Here is a 23,667-nt window from a genome sequence, read left to right on the forward strand (position 1 = left end):
AAAAGATAACTACAGCCTACATTAAAAAAGAAGTTTGTTGAGCCTATCTAGATGTCATTAGCAAATGTACAACCTGTTACTCAATTCCTAGAACTGTCTTTAAAGAACTCTATTGCTTATTAAAGTGTGTCTTCCATTAAATTTACGAACAATAGAGTTATTTAGCAAGTATAATAAATATCAGGATAATCTACTTTGATAAGAAAATATTCTGAAAGCATGTATGAAGAGATTCTGTACATGTGCACATACATAAATGCAAATAGATTGGTGTGCATATCTACAGCTATGCATACATAAATGAGAGTCAGAAGAAGAGACAGTGAAGACATCATCCACCTTACAGATTGTTTACAAGTAGCACTGATGGCACTGTCCACGTGTAAACAAAATTTTGGATGCATTTATTTATTATTACTACGTAAGCGTAGCATTTAAATTAAGCAGCAAGGCCAACAAACAAACCTTTCTTCTTCTTTTCCAGGATTGTTTTATATTTATTGTGGGTTACTGATTTTTATTACAGATCAGAAATCCAACTGTAATTAACATGTCCATCAAGAATATCTAGCTTTTATTGAACCACTCTGCTATAGTATAACTGTTTCAAATGACAGGTCTTACAAAATTTAACACAATTAGAAGAAAAAATCAGTTGAGAGAATTTAAACTGAAAAATATAAATGACAACAAGGAATCTTTCAAGAAATTGTAGTTATCTAAATCTAAATGTTAGATGCTTAAAAACATCAAACCTACAATTAAAGCATATATCTAGATAAAATAGTCCTAAAAACCAAATAGAGACAAGTTTAAAACTGGGTAAGTTCATAAAAATTAGCATCAGCAAGAAACTGGAAGTTACAGGATAATAATAAAGAGCCTAACAAGTAAAAGTAGAAACCTGTGACAAAAAAATAGAGACATAAGGAAGTTTTAAAATATAAAACCAAACAAACAGAGTGGGGTGGGTTGACCTTGGCTGACAGGTAAGCCCTCACCCAGTTGCTTGCTTATTCTCCCCCAGTGGGATGTGGAGAGAATTGGAAAGGCGAAAGTGAGAAAACTGGTGGGTGATGATAAAGACAGTTTAGTAATTGACAAAAAAAAACCAAAACAAACAAGTCATGCAAAGGCAGTCACTCTTCACCTCCCACCAGCAGTGATGCACAGCCAGTCTCTGAGCAACAGCTACTTTAGTAAAACTCTCCCTCAGCTTTATACGCTGAGCATGATGTCATATAGTCTGGAATATCCCCCGGGTCAGTTGGGATCAGCTGTCCAGGCTGTGTCCCCTCCCAGCCTCTTGCCCACCCCCAGTCTACTCACTGGCAGGGCAGAGCAAGAAACAGAGATGGCCTTGAGGATGTGTAAGCTAAACCATCCCTGTGTTAGCAACACTGCTTTGGTCACAAACCCAAAACACAGCACTGTATGGGCTGCTATGAAGAAAATTAACTCCATCTCAACCAGACCCAGTGCACAAAGCCAATCAATTGTTTGAGAGGAATACCCATTAATGACTCGTATTTTTTTAGTATTTTCGAGTCTTTCTGTTCTGATGATGAGCAGGTCAGGGACTCTTTTTAATTGTATCTTTCTCAATTCCAAATAATGAATAATAGTGGGTTGTTTTGTTTTGTTTTGTTTTCCCTTAATGAAGCAGTGACAGAGAAAAAGGAGTAAGATACTGAAGGTAAAGGCAGACAACTTTTTTTCACATTTTCAGGATCCAAGCCTGCGGGAAGGTATGGGTGATGTTCTGTGCAGAAAGGATGGATTACACATTTGCTTTCTAGATTCTGTCCTTGGTCCCCAAATGGGGCATTTTTTGCTTAGCCTTGTTACCATCTTCCCTCTGTCATTTTCCTAGGTTGAAGCTAGGACTGATCAGCATTCTTCTGTTGTACTACCATACTTAATTTTGTCTGATGTTTTTGCTGATACATACACAAAATTCTAGTAACCACCCTCCTATAGTAATGTATGAGTTTCATGAGGACGTAATGATTTATTCAATATGTTATTTCATACCTCTTAGAAAGCTAAACTAAATGGCACCCTTTCCTGTACCAGCCTTAAATAGCGTGATATAAACATTACTGGGGAGGAGAGAGGAAGGACAGGTCAACCATTACACTGAAGAGTGAAAAAGCAAAGAATGTCCTAGGAAGATTATTTTTTCTACTTCCTTATTTTGAAAATACTTTAGAATACTTCTGAATCTTTTTCTTTATAAAAGAGGGCTCTCATAACTTGTGCCAATTTTAGAATTGTCACCTTTTTCTGCTAGGCCTTTTATGACTAAATTATTACACATAATGTAACAAACAATTGAAGTCTTTAATTTTGTAAAGGCTTCCACAAAAAAGTGAAACGAACAGTCAGACCTTCTATGGTAGCAAAGGGCTGGACATTCTCAGGAAGCGCACTATTAGAAAAACATCTAAATATACTAAGATTCTCAAAAACACAGAAGAATTACTGGAGCTACTAAAAATATATTTAACATTTCACAAATATCAGGGAAAAATTAATGCTAGTGTATGGATCAGCTATAAATGTAAGGAGGAACTCCTGGGAAGGACCCCTAATGATGTTCACTGTCACTCATTGCTTCCAGGTACTGCTTTTGCAAGAGTCAGGTATGTGGCAGGTCCTGGGGAGCCAGCTGCACAACGTCTGCTTCTCCAACAGCTCTATCACTGGCCTCAGCCCTCTTCCTGGATGAAGAGTCAACACGGATATCTCATGGCTGTAACTGCCCACAGAAGTTTCAGTATAAAGACTTTGCAAAAGAGCTAACATCCTGTGAATGTCTTAACCTCTATTTCCCTATGATATTGAGTCCACTAACAACTGCCTTCAAGCAGTTCTGTACTCTTGCTATATGAATACTCAAAGCATCTTCTGTAAGTGGTAAACTGCTGAACAGCATTTCTATAGCTGATTAGATGGACTTGTTTAGAAAGACAGTATAAGTTAGGATGTTAGAGGTATAAGAAAAACATATGACTTAGAAATTGTATAAATTAATTGTAACTTGGAGCAAGAAATTGATGATTGGAATTTTAAACTACACATCAGGTAATCTTTTTGGTAAGCTGAGCAACAGTTTAATGTAAAAAATGCTAGCCTTTCTTATCAGGCAACTTTGAAATCAAAGCAAAAAAAAAAATCATTAAAAATTCTGTGTTGAGTGATTGTGTAGTAGCAGCGTGAAGGACTGAATGATTTCCTAAACATTTCACATCTGTAATCTTGATGATTCACTTTATTTTTTGAGTCACAGCATGCAACACTTTTCCTAAGGCCTCTTCCTGGAGTAAAAACTTTCATGTATAAGCTTCTACTTCACAATAAGGATTGCCAGAAATGTTTGAAAGAAAGTACAGTCTTATTTCATGGTACAGTAAACTTTAATAACAGTGAACCTCCCAAAAAGGAAGAATTTGATTTACAGTTTTTCTGTGTGTGAGTTTACTCTTAATCAGAAGTATTGCTCCTTTGATTCAGTGTATTAAGTTGAACAAAAATTGATTCTAGGCTGAATCCATCAATCCAAGCATCTCAACTGACAGGATTTGCTGCTTCAAAATCAGTCTACTTTAGCAATCATGCTAATCATCCACTAATCCCACTGAAAAAAAGAAATATTTATGTATTCACTTAGGTGTAGCAGGGATAATACATCACTGAGGCATGAACAGGGATGGGAAAGAAGCTGTGTAGTAGATGTAAGGTTTTGTAAAAGACAAAAACATGATAACATCCTGTAAGGACCTAAGAAATACTCTGTGTGGTCAGTGCAATGGTGCACAGCCTAGAACTGTCCAAGAGCAGAAAAAGAGAGGCTATTTAGGGAGAGCATATTAGCTTAGCCACTTCCTGCCATCTGTTCTCTTTGAAATCTCCAAGCATTCAGGTGTATTAAAGAAGTTAGAGGATCCTTTAGTATCCACTTACAGCCCTTTTGGTTGTGAATCTGTCTAATCCCTTACCAAACCTTCTAAATAAATTCTCTAGCTACATCACATTCTGTGGTAACAAATTAAGAAATGTAATGTCATCTGTTAAAAGTTCTTTTATGTGTTTTAGTCCAAAATCCCACTAGGTTCTTCAAGTGCCTTCTTGCTTCTTGTGAAGAGGCTTCGGTGAACAACAGTTCTGCTTTCAGCTTAGCTCCTGCTTTCATGATTTTCTTTCTAAGCTTCCTCTCTTTCCCTCATGCTTTTCTTCTACAAACTTAGAGCGTCCTTGCTTTTTCATAAGGCAGTTGCTCTATTCTCTTGATCACTTCTGTTGCCTTTCTGAATACATTCTACAAATCCAACACCTTCTAGATTAATATTTCCTTAACTATCAGATTACCTGGGGAGAAGTTATAAACTTTAAAGAGCGACTCCTCACTTCTTCCTCAAACTGTGCTTCTCTACCATTTCAAGGCAAGGTTTCCAGATGACAGACTACTGTTGTAATAAGCTTTTTACTACACCACTACAGCATTTGTCTTTAATTTTGCTTTTTTCCCTGGTTAAAATTCAGGATAGATATGAAGCCACTTCCTAGTGGAAGGCTAAATTAACACATGGGGAAAAAATAATATTTGAGAAATTTTTAAATATTCATTCAAATTCTGGCTTTGGAAAAGCATTGCATATAAACAACACTTTTATTTTTTTCAGCTACAAAGCTGATTGATAAAAGGTGAAACCCTAATGAAGATTATGGAAAACTTTTAGATATGGTCAAAATGCTTGCTGTCTTAAAGACTGTGTGTGTAGGCACAGGTAGTTCAATTCAAATTCAACTTAAAGTATTACATTTGTAAAGTATACATAAAATTGAGCAAAGATTCCTTATTTAGGAACAGAATCACAAGAAATGACTACTTAGTTGTGTGCTTATGAAAACCTCTATTTCTGTCTTGAATATCATAGAGCATTTCTCACCTAAATATCACCTGACTTCTTACCTGGCAAACAGCTACAGTAAAATTCACCAATCAAATCATGGCAATGGCCTCCGTTTTTGCAGGGCTTGAAGGAGCATTCATCAATATCCGTGGAACAATTTTTGTCTGACAGAAAGGAAAATTAAACATTAAAACTATAAATCACGCTGGGTTTGGGAAAGCAGAAAAGCTACTTCACAGTGCAAGTGACAACTGCATAATTTAACTTTTACAGGTTGGAAACACTATTTTATTTCTTCTTGACAGCTTTAAAACTAGACATATTCATAGATCATAGCTAATAGTTAACAAATTAAATATTTTAAAGGAATAAGTATGAGCTACATTTGCAAATATATTCTTTGTGTATTCTAGCATTACATCTCAACACCATAATTACTAGGATTATATGCCACATTTTAAAAACTATTTTAGAGATTTAATAACCTCAGTAACAATAATAAGAAAAATATTTTTCAAGATTGCTTCCATGTTTAGATGAGTGAAGCCATTTCTCAGATCCCAACAGAAAACCACAAATTCACTTGACTGTTTCTTCATTTTTCTGCTTTTACAGAGATTTAATTGAGCTGTAATTCAAATTAATTCAAATCTGAAACAACAAAAACATAGGAGAACATACAGAAGACATATAGAGGAGAATATTTAGAAGACAATATAATAGGTGGCTTATGAAAACAATTAATTCATTGGACATACCAAAGAAAATCCACAGTCCCTCATCTCTCTGTTGTGCACTGTGTTAATTTAGAGCGAGCTCTATCCTGGTATAAATTATACTGAGATCTTTCTGATCCAAAACTGATCCAAAATCAAGGGATAACTGTAGAGATTAAGAGCTCCCATGAATACCAGAAGCTACTCCAGTGACAGAGAGAGAAAACTGTATCTGTTACTGATGTGAGCAAGCAGAATGGTTGTTGGTATTCTACACAGAAAGTGCTAGAAGGATCCTTGTATCACTCAAATCCTATATACCAGATAGGTAATGTCTCCCAGGAATCCCAGTCTAAGGAGCTACTGAATTAAAGGATCACATGGTGTTTCTGTGGTCCCCCTTGATCTGCTGTATTTAATGATTCACTACAGATCACAAATCTCATAAAACCAGTTGAATGAAAGCTTAGGTTTTTGGTTTGGGTTTTTTTCTTTCTTTCTTTCTTTTTTTAAAATATTTTAAATAACTAAAAGAACTAGCAGAATCCTTAAGAACACAGAACTTGGAGTGATAGGGTATTTAACTACCAAAACATCATTTTGAAAAGGAATCATTCAAAAATTCAAAGATTTTTGAATGTGCTATTGGCAATTTTTTTCATGTAATAGTGGAATAGGCAACTACAAACAGAGATTTTCTGGGATTTGATTCTAAGTAAAAGAGAAAAGTAGTCTCTGAATGTGAAGAAAGTAATGTGAAGAACTTGGGTGATAGCAATCAAGATCCCTGAGAAGAGAAAGGATAAGGGGGTGAAAAACATAATAAAAAAGGAAAAATTGCAAAGAATGCAGAAAATTTCTGATGTGAAACTTGATGGAAGGCTGAACTGAAGTAAAAACGTAATTAAGAAAGTTGCTGCTTTCTCTAAGTACACCAGGACAAACCCTCTTTTTGTGGGAGAAAGACACCAGGTATTAGGAGACCAACTTGGCATTTGTGGTTTTCAATGGATGAAAATGCCCAACTAATAAAAAATAGGTCAGGTTACTGAGGATAACCTAAGAAGTATAGCATAAGTATGTGGGCATGAAATCAGACTAGCAAATGCACTGAATAAGATGTAGCTATCATGGGATGGGTCAGGGTAACAAGAAATCACGCTGTAAGTACTTCAGCATTAAAGATGAAGGAAAGTTATGGTTTGCCATTCAATGGAGAAGGATGACTATGGATAATGGCAATCATGCCAAATTGTTCAATGCTTCTTTTGCTTCAATCATCAGTAAAAAGGTCAGCTGCAAGTAGATCATTATCATAATTGATACCTATGATTAAAGGGCAAAACTTCAGTGTTGAACAGAGAAGGCAGGCTGGAGAATTGTCAGATGAGTTAGATGTCCAGATAGGCTGGTTTGATGAACTTCACCCTTGGGTACTGGCTGATAAAAACTCAGTAGTTTTCTTTGTGAACTTGTGGAAGATAGGTAAAGTACCTGGAGGCTCAATAAAGTCAGCCTTTAAAAAGGAGTAAAAGACAGAGCCATGAAATTATAGATCCATTTGTGTAATTTCAGATCCTGGAGGACATATGGGAAAAAGTTACTAAACTGATTACTTGTAAGAACCTATAAATATAAAATAATTTATAAAAAATGAGCCTTATATAAGCAAACTAATTCTTTTCTACACTAGAGTTACTGGCCTTGTGGATAAAAAAAAAAGTAGCATATGTCATACTCCTTGATTTCACTGATGTTCCTGCTGCTATCTCATGTGAAATACTAATAATTGGACTAAATATGAACTACAAGAGAATATTATAAGATGAGTAAAAATTGTTGGAAAGCCATATCCATACATTAGTGATCAGTGGTTTTACTACCAAAATGGATGAATGAATTGCACAGATTTTGAAAGAGGTCTACTGTCCATCTAGTTCCACTCAATTTTTTCAACAACAGTCTGGATGGTGGACAACAGAGTAAGCTTATTGGTGGTGACACAAAAAGGTACACTGGAGGACAGGATTTCAGAAGTTTTCATAAATTTTGAAAAATTGGAGATAGAGTTTGAAATAACAAATGTTATCCAATCTGAACAAGTGGAAGATATCATAATACAGCAAATCACAAGTTAAGTAGGAACAAAACCCAGAATTTTGTTTCAAATCAAATGTAGTGCTGAGATATATAAGAAGGAACATAGCGAGTTAGAAGCATAAAGTAATCCTTCCATTCTCATCTAGCTGGAGTAAAGCTGCATTTGGAGTGCTTTGCACTGTGCAGTGAGCTGCATTCAAGAAAAATGTGGACCAAATGAAGACAGTTCAGATGAGCATAACAGGAATGACAAAGGATAAACAAAATGAATGGGGCTGTAAAGCCTAAATAAGGAAGATTTGAATAGAAATGTGATGACAATCATAAAATAAGAAAAGGTTTTTGCAAATGTCTTTAGTTCTCTGTGTTCATAGCAGACAGGGTAAGAAGTAATGCATTTAAATTGCAGTGAAAGTCAGATTAGATGATAAGGAACTCCTTCTAATGGTTCATGTAATAACACAATGGAAAGATTGCCTGAGGAAAATAAGGAATGGTGTTGGACTTCTTTAGGGTGAGACAAACATAGGTGAGAAATGACATAGTATAGTATAAGTTTTCTGCTGGGATGAGGATGGAATAGATGATCTTTAGTGTTTTGTTCTAGTGTTATGATAATATAATTTACAGGGCACACACACTGTTTATAACACTGAAGAAGGTCCAAAGGCTTTTATGTTCATGTAGTGAGTTGGATTGTTTGGAAATTTGATTTGCCTCATGGTAGAGTAAAGGTCTTAAGTTACTTGGTGTGTGATAACAGAGCTCTCACTTTGGAACCTAGTGCTTCTATCCAAATCTATGTCTCCACTCTGTCTCTCCATCAAAACATACTTCTGTATTAGTCAGGCAAGACAGAGGTGAGTCCAGGCATGCAGTAAACAAGAGAAGTAGAGGATAAAAATATTAATACTAGCAGGCAGAGACAAACACATTCTTCATGCACACCATAAATGTACATGGTTAAAAATACAGAGGGATAGATTGAAAGTCCTACTCTTACAAAGAAAGCAGTACAGCTTTTGGCACATACAACCTATATTCACCCCTCAAGTCTTTCTCGTGAGAAAATCATAATGGGACAAATGAGCCATTTCATACTTCCCTGAGCATTTTTTATAAGTGAATGTGAAAAGCCCTTACTCTATTATTTCAACAGACTCTGCATTTCCACTCTCACTTCCTTTCCTGTATCTCCCTTCCACAGGAGAGCAAGCATATGCACTAACTGATATCTTGTGATAAGTTTTGTTTAGTTAAACAGTCCATTTTCCAATGTACTGCAGGTCACTCCTGGTCACTTGCAGCTGCCAGATACAAGCAAAGAAAAAGAAATGTAGGTTATAGCTACTGAACTGTAGCTGAACTGTATGTGAGGAAACAACAAAAGTGATCTGAAAAGGACTGCTGAAGACCGCAGCATATGACAAACTATTGCAGTGCTGTGAGAAAAAAAAATAAATTCTCAGATGTATTTAAAAAAAACAAGAAGGAATATTGATGTGTAAAATACCTCTGCATAAAACATTGACTACAATGTTCCATATTTAAAAATAAGTGGGAAGGATGCAGGAAAAGCTACACAATTTATTCAACAACTGAAGAAAGCATGCTGTCGGCAAAGGCTTAAAGAGCTCCATCTGTTTCATTTAGAACAAACAAAAACAAGTGACTTGATTACAGTGTATAAGTGTCTTTACAAAGAGAAAATACTTGGGTAGCAAGAGGCTTTTTCATTTTGTGTGGAAAAGGTAATGAGGCACAATACCCCGAAGTTGAAGACAAAAATTTAAATAAAATATTTAATGTAAACTTCTAAATCTGATGGTGATTACTACTAGAAAAAAATGCCAAGGAAATTCTGGCTTCTCTTCATGCATTCAAATCAGGATTGAATGCTTTTGGATTCATTGTGTGCTTTAATCAAAACTAAGTAATTAGGTTCAGTACAAGGTGGTTAATGGGCAACATTAACTGCCTTCTGGTATACAGATCTAATGCAGAGCATACAACCAGCAATCTACGGTTTGTTAGATGACTTCCAGAATAAATTCACTCATCCTGTAGCCTTCTATGGGTCTTTCCCGGGAAAACATCAAGACAGTTCTGCGAGCCAGATGTATTTCTGTGACGGCAGTAGCCCATCCCAAGGCAGCCGGGCTCTGCAGCGTCACTGTCATCACGTGAAATGTATATGTCCTGTCCATGGAGGTTCTGGAGGATCCTAGGAAAACTGGCTGTCAGGTGCTGCTCTGCTGCCACCAGAGCAAATAATCTATGCAATTCTGTTTCTTGCCTGACTGCAAAAGTGCCAGGGGAAAAAAAAAAATCTTCTTATAAAAGTTGTATAAAGAGCTTTAAAAACATCACTCTGCGTTTAACACTTTTCCCCTCCTGCCTCAAGACTCCTCAGATCTGGGCAAGCAGTATTCTCCGGTCAACCTACTGTTTAAGTGAAGTGAGTCAAGCTGTGGGGTAATGTCCCCATTGTCACCATTGCAGCCCTGTAGCCCAGGACATGTGGCATTGCCATTGCCAGCATCAGGCCACAGGTTTGGTGTCAAACTAACACCAGAGGCCTCAGGACTAGTGACCAGGTGGATCTTGCTTCCTTTGGTTTAGTCTTCGTTAGTTATGTAAATTGCATCATGTTATGCTTATTGTTAGAAGATGTAGACAGGAATAACAAGTAGTTACGCCGTATGGAATGAACTAATTATGACCTTAGAGTAAGACTGCAGTGTGAAGGAGTACAAGGGAGAGAGCACAGGCCCTGAATGTGTGTTTGCAGGATGGTACTGGAGACTCCAAGGCTATTAACAGCTCACTTGTGGCCAGTTACTGGTAGTGAAGCAAACATAGGAGCTGGGCAAAAACAGTTTTAGGGATAACAAAATGGACAAAGAACAAATGCCTAACATATGTCGAATGCCTCAAATATAGAAAAAAACAGTAGTTATAGGGAGTAGCAGAACTCAGAAAAGTGTAAAAAAAAAAAAAAAAAGGAAAAAAAAAGAAAAAATCAAAACAAAGAAAAAGGCCAAAGAGTGAAGAAGAAAAAAAGTCAACAAGATACTGAAGATGGCACCAAATACAGCTACTACTTAGTGTGGTCCTACTAAAACTGATAGTGTCATAACTTTTATAGTATGGCTCTGTCAAAGAAGAGGGTCACCAAAGGTAAATTGTTTCACTTGTTAAAAACACATCCCAGTATACACTGGGAAATATAAATTACTACCAAAACATCTGGTACAATGTTAGTTGGTTTTGCAAAGGCTGTACAACAGACTTTTTCCAACATCAATGATTTGGTAGATTTTTTTCAGAAGAGGAACCGTCTGCTATAAAAAAAATTGAGAAGACCATTCTTACATAAGATGCCACATCCACTTCTCAAATTCATTAACAGAATATCTGGGAAGGATGGAAAATGTGCACTGGGGAATTTGGCTGGAGGCAGATTTTCTTATGTCAGAGTTCATTCACTGATTGCTCATGTCATAACAGAAAATTTAGTCCTAACAGGTTAATTGAGGCAGTTATAATAAAAACCTTGATGCACTTGGAAATTCTGTCTTGATATCCATGTTTTTTATATATATATATATATATATACACACACACATATATAAAATATATGTATTCATATATATGTATATCCATAGACCTGAAGGCGAAGAGCATCTTCGGTCATAGGCTTGCCAAGCTGGTGGAGAGGGCATTAAACTAAAATTGCCAGGGCAGGTGAACCTCAATCCATCCCACTCCTTCCAGTGTGATGCCAGTGCCAGTAATAGATGCCCAGAGCCTGGAGAGAGATCACAGGTCAGCAGCAGAGCACCAGAAGAGCAGCACAAAGGAATTCCAGCCACTCCAGCTAGTAAGGCAGCTTCATCGGGGGCCCAGCTTAAATGCCTCTATGCAAATGCACATACATGGGGAATAAGCAAGAGGAGTTAGAGACATGTACACCTGCAGGGCTATGATCTTATTGGCATCATGGAGACATGGTGGGATGGCTCCTATGACTGGAGTGTCGGAAAGGAAGGATACAGGCTCTTTAGGAAGGACAGGCTGGGGAGAGAGGAGGGGTGTCACCCTCTGTTCAATGACCAGCTGAAGTGCAAGGACAGGTAGCCTGGGAGGAATAGAGAAATTATCCAAGCAGCCAGGGGTCAGGCTAGGAAAGCAAAAGCCCTGATGATAGAATTACATCTGGCCAGGGACGTCAAGGGCAACAAGAAGAGCTTCTATAGGTACATCGGTGATAAAAGGAAGACTAGGGAAAATGTGGGCCCTCTCCAGAAGGAAATGGCAGACCTGGTTACCTGGGATATGGAGAAGGCTGAGGTACTCAATGACTTTTTTGTCTCAGTCTTCACCAGCAAGTGCTCCAGCCACACTGCCCAAGATGCAGAAGGTAAAGACAGGGACTGGGAGAATGAAGAACTGCGCACTGTAGAAGCTCAGGTTTGAGACCATATAAGGAACCTGAAGGTGCACAAGTCCATGGGACTTGATGAGCTGCATCCGTGGGTCCTGAGGGAACTGACGGATGAAATGGCTAAGCCACTATCCATCATAGCTGAGAAGTTGTGGCAGTCCAGGGAAGTTCCCATTGACTGGAAAAGGTGAAGCCTAATGCCCACTTTTAAAAAGGGAAAATAGGAAGACCCAGGGAACTACAGGCCAGTCAGTCTCACCCCTGTGTCCAGCAAATCATGGAGCGGATCCTCCTGGAAACTCTGCTAAGGCACATGGAAAATAAGGAGATGACTCGTGACAACCAACATGGCTTCACTGAGGTAAGTTGTGCCTGACAAATTTGCTGGCCTTTTATGATAGGGTTACAGCGTTGCTGGATAAGGGAAGAGCAGCTGACACCATCTACCAGGACTTGTGCAAAGCATTTGACACAACATCCTTGTCTCTAAATTGGAGAGACATGGATTTGGCAGATGGACCACTTGGTGGATAAGGAATTGGCTGGATGGCCGCACTCAAAAAGTTGCAGTCAATGGCTTGATGTCCAAGTGGAGAGCAGTGATGAGTGGCGTTCCTCAGGGGTTGGTATTAGGACCAGTGCAGTTTAACATCTTTGTCAGTGACATGGACAGTGGGATCGAGTGCACTCTCAGCAAGTTTGCTGATGACACCAAGCTGTGTGGTGCAGTCAACACACTGAAGGGAAGGGATGTCATCCAGAGGGACCTTGACAGGCTTGAGAGGTGGGCCCGTGCGAACCTCATGAAGTTCAACAAGACCAAGTGCAAGGTCCTGCACATGGGTCGGGGCAATCCTAAGCACAAATACAGCCTGGGCAGAGAACAGATTCAAGAGCAGCCCTGCAGAGAAGGGCTCGGGGGTGCTGGCTGATGAGAAGCTTAACAGGACCTGGTGATGTGCATTTACAGCCCAGAAAGCCAGCCATACCCTGAGCTGCATGAAAAGAAGCATGACCAGCAGGTCAAGGGAGGTGATTCTGCCCCTCTACTCTGCTCTGGTGAGACCCCACCTGCAGTACTGCATTCAGCTCTGGGGTCCCCAACATAGGAAGGACGTGGACCTGTTGGAGCAAGTCCACGAAGATGATCAGAGGACTGGAGCACCTCTCCTATGAAGACAGGCTGAGAGAGTTGGGGTTGTTCAGCCTGGAGAAGAGAAGGCTCCGGGGAGACCTTATTATAGCAGCCTTCTAGTACCTAGAGGGGGCCCATGAAAAAGCCAGAGAGGGACTTTTTACAAAGGCATGTAGTGACAGGACCAGGGGTAATGGCTTTGAACTGAAAGAGGGTAGGTTTAGATGAGATGCAAGGAAGAAGTTCTTCACCATGAGTGTGGTGAGGCACTGGAACAGGTTGCCCAGAGAAGCTGTGGCTGCCCCATCCCTGGCAGTGTTCAAGGCCAGGTTGGATGGGGCTTTGAGCAACCTGGTCTGGTGGAAGGTGTCCCTGCCCATGGCAGGGGGGTTGGAACTAGGTGATCTTTAAAGTCCCTTCCAACCCAAAGCATTCTGTGATTCTGCGATTCTATGATTCTATTTTTACAGGTGCACTCAGATGTAAGAAGTAAAAATTGTGCTCACTGTGCTGGCATATTACTGTTCATAGTATGATGTCATCCATGACCTTAACTGTTTAGAATATAAATAAAAGACACATCCAAAGAAGAGGAGAAAAGAGAAATAGTTTATAGAAAATGTATGTAGTTAGAGAAAAATTTGGTTGATTTCCCACAGTAACCCAGGAAGACTAAGAATTTCAACCACGTTTTCCAGAGTCTTCTGTGTGTGCTTTAATCAGTGTATGAGCTTTTCTAGACTTGACTGCTTTTCATTTTTTATTTGATAAGGGCCTCCCAGCAACTGACATTTTTTTAATTGAAAAACAAGCCTATTCATATTAAATGATTATGTTCCAACTTATGTAAAATTAATTAAATACACAGTCACACCTAGAAAGATATTCATGTATGTTCTACATACATTATATTATGCATGACAACTGACATCACTATTGAAAAAAACCATTATATCTAAAATAAAGTGGATAAACTGAAATACAATAATAATCTCATAACACCTCCAGTAGAGCAATGATAAAGTAAATCCCATATAAACTAATTAAATTTTTGATTGAAGAATTAACTTATCTTTTGTCAGATGGTTCCAACTGTTACTATTCACCTTCTAATTTAAACAAATCATGCTTATTATTTGCAGATGGAAAACCATTGGAGAAATGTGCCATTTGATTTCTCACCCCAAAAAAAGAGACTTTGCTTATTTTTTCAATGACTGGAAAAAACATTGCTACTGAACTATAATTGATTTGTTTTTCTTTCATGAAATTCAATAGTTTTTATGTATTATTTTATCAAACTTTTTATGTAATGTAATTTGCAGCATGATGAAACTTAAACAGACTTTTCTGCACTCTACTGATTTTTTTTTTTTCCCCCACTCAGTGTTCTAACCTGAATTCCTTCCAGGGGAAGCAGGTACACTTACATGGGATGTGATGATAAACATTCTCTAATAACCACAGAAATACATATTGAATACATTTCCATGTATGCCTAAATAGCGTTTATTTTCCAGTAAGTTAAGTTTGCATGCCCAACTGCGGGAAGCCTGCCCTCAGCAGCCCACCTTCTGGAGTGTTTCTGAAAACCAGCAGCCCGTGGGCACTGCCCCAGCTGAGCAGGTGCCACCATGGGCCTGCTGTGATCAGAGTTCTGCTGGCCAGGAGCCAGGGGAACCACCCCACCCTCTTCAGTCTTCAGCTTCCAGGTTTTGGGTTGGTTTGAAAAACCTTAGTGCTTTGACTAGAGATCAGACATAGGCTTGTTGTTTATATGAACTTGGTCATTGGGGGACATTAGAGTAAAGAATACCTGGCTCTTCCGCTGCTTCTGTAAGGGCCATTGATGTGGAACAATAATCTGATGCATGAGATACAAGCGAGACTGAGTATCTGTGACTGACTCTAAAGATGGGTAAGCACCGACAGATTTCTCAGGCTGATTCTTTCCTTTGAATTGTGAAGACAGGACTGGAGATGATTAGTGTGGAATGGAGGATGGAGTGACTCAATGATTTTAAACTGTGCAGTGGTCCTGCTATTAACTACAAACACCTGGGTCAGGCAAAAGCTGCTTAAAATAGAACAGCTTTTGCAGGCTTGCTGAAAACAAAGCTTAGAAAACCGTAGAAAAAGAATGCACAGGAAAAGATTTTTGAAAGCACAAAAAAAGGTATCACCTTTTGCCTTGTGATGGAGTTGAGCTAGAAGACACTGCACATCCTTCTATAATTTTGGTTTTCAAACGTTCAGTGTTGCAGGGACCACTTGTTTAGCCACAATAGCTACCACAGGATTCCTAAAGCTCATAGTGTGAGACAAGCCAGAGGAAATTATATAGATTTGATCTTCAGAATTAAAAAGCTTGCAAATTTATTTAGTCTGCTGTGTAAAGCCTAAAGACTTATTTAAGTCAACATGTGACTGATGGTAGATTTTGACTGTTGATTCATACTGCCTCATGATAATGAAAAACATGAATGAGACACAGGCAAAACCTAAAACAAGGATCATGTTACACATAGAGGATTCATATGGACCATGATATAAGTGAGGAAGTCAGATTAAGAATCTCATGCATATAAATTATAACAAAATTTAGTGCTAAGTGCTAAAGTAAAAATCACTTTGGAATCATGTTTCCTCTACCCAGTGTTCACTAGTGTCACCTTACTGTTGCCTCAAGCTTTCAAAAGACTGATTAATGAAAAAGAGGGCAGTGATAGCTTAAAGAAAAAACCTAAAACATGAGAAGTGTGGTATGCTTGCCATTCAAGGACTGTTTAGATTACGTGTACTCAAGGTAAAGCTTATCTAGTTGAAGATTCTGCTTACAATGGAGGATGCTTAAGGAGTGTTTGGAAAATAGTCAAGGCACTAGACATTTCAGAGTCACAGACTTGCTAATTAAGGACATACGTCCTCCTTCGGCATTGAGAAACACAGACCCGGGTGTCCGCAGGTGACACATGCCCACAAAAGTACAAAAGGAGGAGGGGTAGTCTTGCCCAAGGGACCCCCGAAGCCCACCCGAGACCTCCGCACAGGCATAGAAGACTCTGGGGTGATTGCTCAAGAGAACGCTATGTCATGCCTGCTCAACATAATGAATATGCAATAGTTAGGTGGAACATATGTATGAGATAGGCAAGGTGGTTTAACTGTAGTGTATAAGGATGGACTGAAAACCTCAGTAGGTGGGCTCAGTTTGTGGAAATCTTCTACCTTGCACCCTGCGCAGAATAAAGCAATGTCTCCTCTCTAAACATACTTTGTGTGTTTCGGGAGTTCCTTTCTGATCAGGTAACATTACTAGCACAGGGATCACTTCTACACTCAGGCACATGTGCACAATTTTGAAGTCCATTTAACTAATAATATCTTTTAAAATTTAAAATAGGCAAAGGGTTTACAATGGGCAAAATATAATCCTGTCACTTATTCGAGATTAAAAAAACATGCCTTCTCATCCCAGAACACTGACTTTCAAAATTCTTGGGTTCCAGTGACTTACACTACCAGAGAAAATCCACCCAAATAATGAAAACAGTTAGTAACCAACACCTCATAAAATTGCTTCCTCCTTCTGGATCACTGATGAATTCCATACCAGCCCACCTGACTGATGCTTTGATTCAAGTTATCTTACTACTTCAGGTACTAAAGGTGTCCTACTGTTCAATATTAAAATTCCTTACTTCACCTGTCTTCAGGTTCTTATAATGGCCAGAATTCACCAGTCTGGATGCGCTCAGCAAGTCTTTTTCTAATTTTTGAGGCTTGCCAGGTTAACAGACCTGGACTGCCTTTATTTATCTCAGCTGCCAGATGTTCTTGAAACCCCTCTAATTGACAAAATCGAACAAAACATTGTGAGGGAAGGAGGTGGCAGTGCCGCCATCTGTCCATTTGTCCAGTAGCTCTTTACTAGGGGATAATTACAACGATCCTGTGTGTGCTGACTCCCACAAGAGGGCATTTGAGAGCAAGCTTTGATTTCATACAGTCTTTCCCTTGACTTTCTCAGGAGCTGCTGCTTTCTGTCTGCCTATCTTGCTCAGAGCAAAGGAAACACCATGCAGCAGGTTGCAAAGCTCCCAGCACTCAGGTGTTCACCCTTTTAACAATAAAAACTGCACTTGGGAGCAGAAGCTGCAAGAAGACTCCCTGTTCCTCTCAGGACTCTCTCAGATGTTTTAGGTGTTCCTGCCCTGCTGGCTTTCCTCAGCAGGAGAGAGCTGCTCCCTCCATCCAGGCCCGCTCCCTGCCTCACGCAGGGTATTGCCTCTTCCCGGCTCTGCTCCCAGGGAAGGAACAAGCTCCACAGCCAAGGCCATTCGAACAGGCAGCTGTCTCCCTCCTGTCCAGTGCTGCCCTTCCAGCAGAGCGTTCATGCACAAGGCATGTGACATCGAAGCAGAGTGATGCTGCCAGGCACAGAGCTAGTAAACAGCAAGACAAGCAAACAACCAGGCCTGAGACCGGTTTTGTACCCGACCAGCTCAGATGCTAAAGCTAAATTTTATTTGGAAATGCCTATTAACGTGCTAGAAAAACAAAAATGCATTTGAAAAAAAAATGAAAATAAAAAAATCAGACCTATACATTTACTGGACTTTTTCAAATTTCACTTCCTTGATCAAAATGTGATCGACAGGGAGTGAGAAGATCGGTTAATGAACTTTCTAACTTGGGCCTCCGTGCAGTCACAGCTCACTGTTGTAGCCCAGCAGATATGACTTCTGCCCTCAGCAGGGGCAGGCCCGGCTGGGCAGCGCAGGGGCTCAGGGCTCAGCCTGGCCATGGCCTGAGCTGGGTGTCACTGGTTTAACCCCTGCCTGCCCTGCTCCAGCTTCAGCTCAGGGGGTGGCCCCGCTGGGGAGGGGGGGACACCCCCCCCCCCCCAGTCACGGCCTGCAGGTGGCAGTGCAGGAGAAGGACACAGGCTGGATGAGAAATTGTGTAAAAATAACCCCAGCTGGACCCCAGACTAAAGAGGAGGAAACCCCCACCATGAACATCAACTTTCTCTTGGGAAAGGGCTCAAGATGCTAATGACTAACGCCTAAACTCCCCCACACCTTCTTGAGAAGACTGAGACTGTCACATGTAGGACCCAGAGGGACACTAGAAAGTTGAACATAACACCAGGAGTATGGGTAGATATTAATAAGTTTTCTGGTGTAACAATTTTGACTGTGCTGTTAATGGTGCTTTTCTACATTCATTATATAATATGGATTTCTACATTGCTTAAATATTAACTGGATAAACAAAAAATTCCTATATCTATGCTACGTTTCCTTTTCCCCTTAAAAACGTTTTGAGTGTATCACTGTTATTATGGCAATATCTTCCTGGGCCATTTACATCAGTCCTAGAACTCAGAAGGGCGTGGAACATTCTTTCACTACTGTTTGCTTTTCTTAGAAGATAGAAGCTAAAATATTCAGTACTTTGCATCAAAGACTCTTTCTAGGGACGTTGAAGCAGTTGTTGGAAGGCTTGTGGAGAGCAGACCTAATGACATCCACAATGGCTGACTGTGCATTTATTATACAAATAGTATGAGCACAGATTAAAATATTCAGTGTAATCAAGAGGATTCTTATCCCCACTTCCAGTTCCAGTCAGTAGACTGGCTGATTTGTTTTCCTGTGGGAGCTGTCCTGTCTCACAAAAAAAGCCAATATGAAGTGAGATCAATAGTATATTCATGACGAAAAGTCTCTCACCCAGGAAATACAGGAGAAAATAGAGCCTTTTCATAATGGCCTATTATGCAGTCATGTGAACTTCTATGACTTCAGCATAGGCCTCAAGGTACCCATTAAAATCTGCCCATAACTCACTGGTAACTGTTTTACTGTTGGCAGATCTTGACTCCTTTTTGTCTTGGAATGAATGGACACCTTATTGGCAAACTCTTTGCATCAGTATGAATCTAGGATAAAGTGTTCCTCCTAAGGAGAACGTACCCTGTTCTGCACTGCCTTGGTGACACCCGCACATTAGTTTATAGTTCTGGTTCTGTAATGTGGATTCCATCGCATCCCGAAGTAGTGTAGCTGTATTTTCAAAGGAACAGCTTTTCCTGTATTCCCTTGTTCAAACTGACTGTTTGCAACCTACTACAGAAAAGTTAGATGTTTTCCATTTTGACCCTTGCACTATAGCAGTAAGTTTTTAAAGCTCCTTCTTTTAAAATTATTGCATTAAAAATACTTCTATTTATATCAACAAATACTTTGTAATCACCTCCATTATTTTCATGACTGACACAAAATAGGCATATACTATGCAAACTCATGGCAGCTAAGCCAGTTATCAAAGAAAAAAGGAGGATGTGATCTTGTAGGAAATAGAGCACATCTCAGTTTTGTAATGCTGAATAATATTAGAATACGTTGGCACAAATCAAGCAAAATCACAGACGTCTGTGGGAACTGCAACTATTATCACTTTCACAGATTCTAAATCTCCGTGTGTCATCTTACATTCCTTATGTCCCATCTGCCTATTTTTAACCACTGACAAAATATGCATGAAGTGCTCCTAAACTGGATGTCACTGGTGTTACTATCAACCCGAAATGCTCTATTTGCTTCTAACTTAATTTTGCCTCCTCATCATTCACTGCTCTACTTGCTTCTTTAGCCCTTCGTTTCTCCATAATAGATCTCTTTCTTTTTTTTTCTTTCCTCTCCATTGGTCACCACAGATTTTGAGCTCTCTGTATATATCTGTTTGGCTTTTTATTACAACACCCACTAACTGTGTATGACTTCTAAGACTGCCATTGCTTGTCTTCCTGTTACCGCTTATGACTAATGCTGCTCCATTTGCCCCTCTGAAATCAGCAGTTGAAAGTCAGTGTGTTCCTGTCCCTGACATCACAGCATATTAGTTGTTAAGATGGCATATTTTTTGAGACAGTTTTATTGATTTCCCCATGATCCTGTTAGCTGCTTCTGGCAGAAAGTAGGGCCATGAAGACTGCTCCTAATGCAAGAGCTATTTTCTTAAACCTGTTAGACACACAAATAATTGTGCAATTTACAAGCTATTTATCGTAAGGATCTGATGCCATCCTTCCTGAAGAGAACAAGGTGTCCTCTTGCTAAAATTGTATTCTCATTTCTACCTCAATCAAGTATGGCTGTGATACGATCTTCTGAAGACAAACAGCACCAGCTATAGCTATCATTGCTCAGCTATGTTTCATAGACTAGGTGTTTTTTGAACACTTTTTTTTCCTAGGCAAAATACAGTTTTGCTTTCCATCAATTAATCAAATGGCATACACGCTGCTTTCAATTTTTATCACATTAGTAGGGAAATTAAAGCAGATTATCAATAGCACAGAACACTGAGTTGAATTTATTTTTATTAATGCTAAAATACTGAACAAAATGCAATTAAAAAGAGTTTGTTTTAATTTCAGAAAAAGAAACAAAAAGTTTAACTATTTAATGTCTTTTCCAGAGTTAAAATAAATCTTACCAGTGAATCCTGGAGGACAAACACAACGGTAGTCTGCAACCAGGTCTACACAAGTTGAATTGCTTTTACAGAAGCCGTAAGTGCACTCATCAAAGTTGATTTCACAGTTCAGACCTTCAAAACCTTGGTTGGAAAAAAACAAAGAGCTATGTATTAGTCAGCTATATCTGTGCCTTCATTTCTAAAGCATGTCTTTGGGTCCCTTTTTCTAAAAAAATTTTTTTTTCTCAATTTACTCTTGTAATAAAATTATCTTGAAGTCTTATGGAAAGATCTTTCCAAAACCTTTTTCTGCTCTGTCAATAATAGGAAAATACATTTGACCATCAAATATACTTTAAAAGGAGCTAATAATGGAAAGAACGAATTTAGGATTCAGTATTTTCATTAATCTGTTTGAACTTCTTGTTTAGCAGAGACTTAAGAATATATGTATCTTCTGCCATTTTGAGAACATTGCAGACGAAGATAAGTGATGCTGGGATTGGACATCTGATTATAGTTTTAAAAATCAACTCTCAAATAATTACTTCTCTACTTTTTCTCTATTTGTTTCTTGTGTCATAGTGACTTAGCAAACTCAGGAGTCCAACAGTGTTCTTTTGTACTTGAAATTGCTGGAGAATCTCCACTCCAATATCTGACATTTTACGCTCTTGTAAATGTATTCTAATTCATGGTCATGCTACAAAATGACTATCATTAGTGCTGTCGCAGGCCATGGCTGCAGGAAGACCATGACTAATGCTAAGCCATCAGCACCCTCAGTGCAAGGCATATTCCCATAATTTCTCAAACTGACCATGGAACCAATTTCCACTGATCCCTGAGTCATAAAACTTTAGAATTACCCTTAGTTCATTAATAATGTATACAGTAACAATTCTCATTTGCATTTAGAGCTTAATCAGACCCATGTCTCACAGGTAACAAGTAAGCCACAAAATTATCAATGTGGATGCCAAGATTTATTTATCTATAAGCTGGTCAGGCAGACTAAAGAGCTGAATGATCTTTTGCAAGCTTAATTTTCAGCTGCCTTCCAGTATCTGTTTTGGCTTCTAATTTAAGCTAACTAATGATGGAGGCTGTACTTATGCGAATTATTTGTAGCAATTTCATCTTTTGTGATGAGTTCCTGAGCTTATCATCACCACTAGAATGCTTGTATTAATATATAAATACCTGAAATATTGTAAGCTATGAAATCAACTCACCATCAGTCCATACTTATAAAGTTGTACTATTTGAAGATTAAAATCAAACAGGTATAAGAAAGTTTAAAATGCAGAAACAAAGTACCAGGTTATAAATCACAACCTTGACTTTATTTTTAACTAAAAATCCAATTTAAAAAAAAATATAAATATTCAGAAGAAACCCATTTCTGAAAGTATGCCAGAAAGACACTGTAATATTAAATGTTTTAAAGCATTTTAGTTTTTCCTTTAACTACTTTTTTCTTGAAACCACTCATTTGTTCATACACTTCTGATAACACTGAGCAATATGCATTTATAAAGAAACAGACCAAAAGTGCTGAAAATCACATTATTTTTGTCTGTGAAATTTTTAACAGATTTTTGTACTGAAGATATAATACAATCATTATTATGGCCATTGTAATTTTCTTGCTATGCTCAGTCATAAAGCTGCAAGTTAGTACATCAGGATAAAATATTTTCTTTGTAAGTTTATTGATTACATTTTCCATGGATTTCAGACACTGCTCATTTGTGTTTTCTCCACTCCTTCAGACTTTGCCAAAATCATGAGGTTCTGTCTGAAAAAAGTAGCACTTACAGGTATATCTGTCTCCATTCTTAATGAGCATGCTTGTTTTATTGGGTGCCTTGGTGGACAAAGATGCAAATGAGACTTCAGAAAAGAATGAATAACTTTCATAGAAAGGAAATTTTAACAATGGTTTTGAAGACTGTCAAGAAGATGTTTTGCAGACTGCAGGCAATTTCGAAAATTGTCAAAGATAATAAAAATAAATTATTTTGAACAACTTACCTTCAGGGCAAAAACAATCATAGCTGTTGACATCATTCTGACAGACAGCACCATTCAAGCAGGGAGCTGAATCACACTCATTCTTTTCTATTTCACAGTACTGGCCTGAAAAACCTGCAAAGGAAGCAAGGTAAGCTTTGATTTTCTTGATCTTTATGTGTGCTATTAACATGAAACTTCTATTCCAAATGTTGTTCTGTAATTAAAACCAATGGGCGTATTCCCCTGAAAAAGGAAGCTGGAAGTCAGAGTTTCTGTATTTTATTTACAAAGAATTAAATTTCACTCATTTCTTATTCAATATTACCAAGACATGTCTTTATTGCTGGAATAAAGCAATAAATGAAGTAGGAAGTACTTCCAGAAAGTAAGACCACATTCATACCAGTATGCAAACACTATACAGATTTTCAAGCATTTTGCTTATAAAAGAGTCACTTTAGTATTTTTATGAAACCTTTTTTGAATTTTGCCATGTTAATATAAGACAGAGTATATCAATTATCTCTCATCCGTTGTCTGGTGCTTTCTACTTTGGAGACGAGCAGTAAAAAAATACAAATACACTGAGGCGTAACAAACACGTGCCATATGAATCAGGCCTTCAGCACATGTCAAGTGCACAGCTTAAATACAATAAACGAGGACGCTGTATACGTTGCTAAAAGAAGTAAAGTAGCCATCACTAAAACAAAAATCCAAAGACTAATGACTTACAAAAGGAAAGGGTAACTCAATTTTCTCATTTTTTACAGGGTGTGGGTGCCCAGGGGCTGGCGGGGGGCTGCAGAGACGGCCTCTGTGAGGAGAGTCGGTGCCAGACACAGC

General features: G+C 38.6%; 1 protein-coding gene across 1 annotated transcript in view; it reads right to left on the bottom strand.

Moving 5' to 3' along the window:
* The window catches only part of EYS (eyes shut homolog), an 810,501-nt gene that overhangs the window by 575,613 nt on the left and 211,221 nt on the right, over positions 1–23,667 (bottom strand). The window contains exons 12-14 of the mRNA XM_075046421.1: positions 22,840–22,953; positions 20,821–20,943; positions 4,976–5,080 (exon numbers count right to left, since the gene is read on the bottom strand). Of these exons, the coding sequence (XP_074902522.1) occupies positions 4,976–5,080; positions 20,821–20,943; positions 22,840–22,953 (342 nt within the window). The remainder of the gene's footprint in view (positions 1–4,975; positions 5,081–20,820; positions 20,944–22,839; positions 22,954–23,667) is intronic.

Source organism: Buteo buteo, chromosome 15, assembly GCF_964188355.1.
Source record: "Buteo buteo chromosome 15, bButBut1.hap1.1, whole genome shotgun sequence".
NCBI classification, from domain to species: Eukaryota; Metazoa; Chordata; class Aves; order Accipitriformes; family Accipitridae; genus Buteo; species Buteo buteo.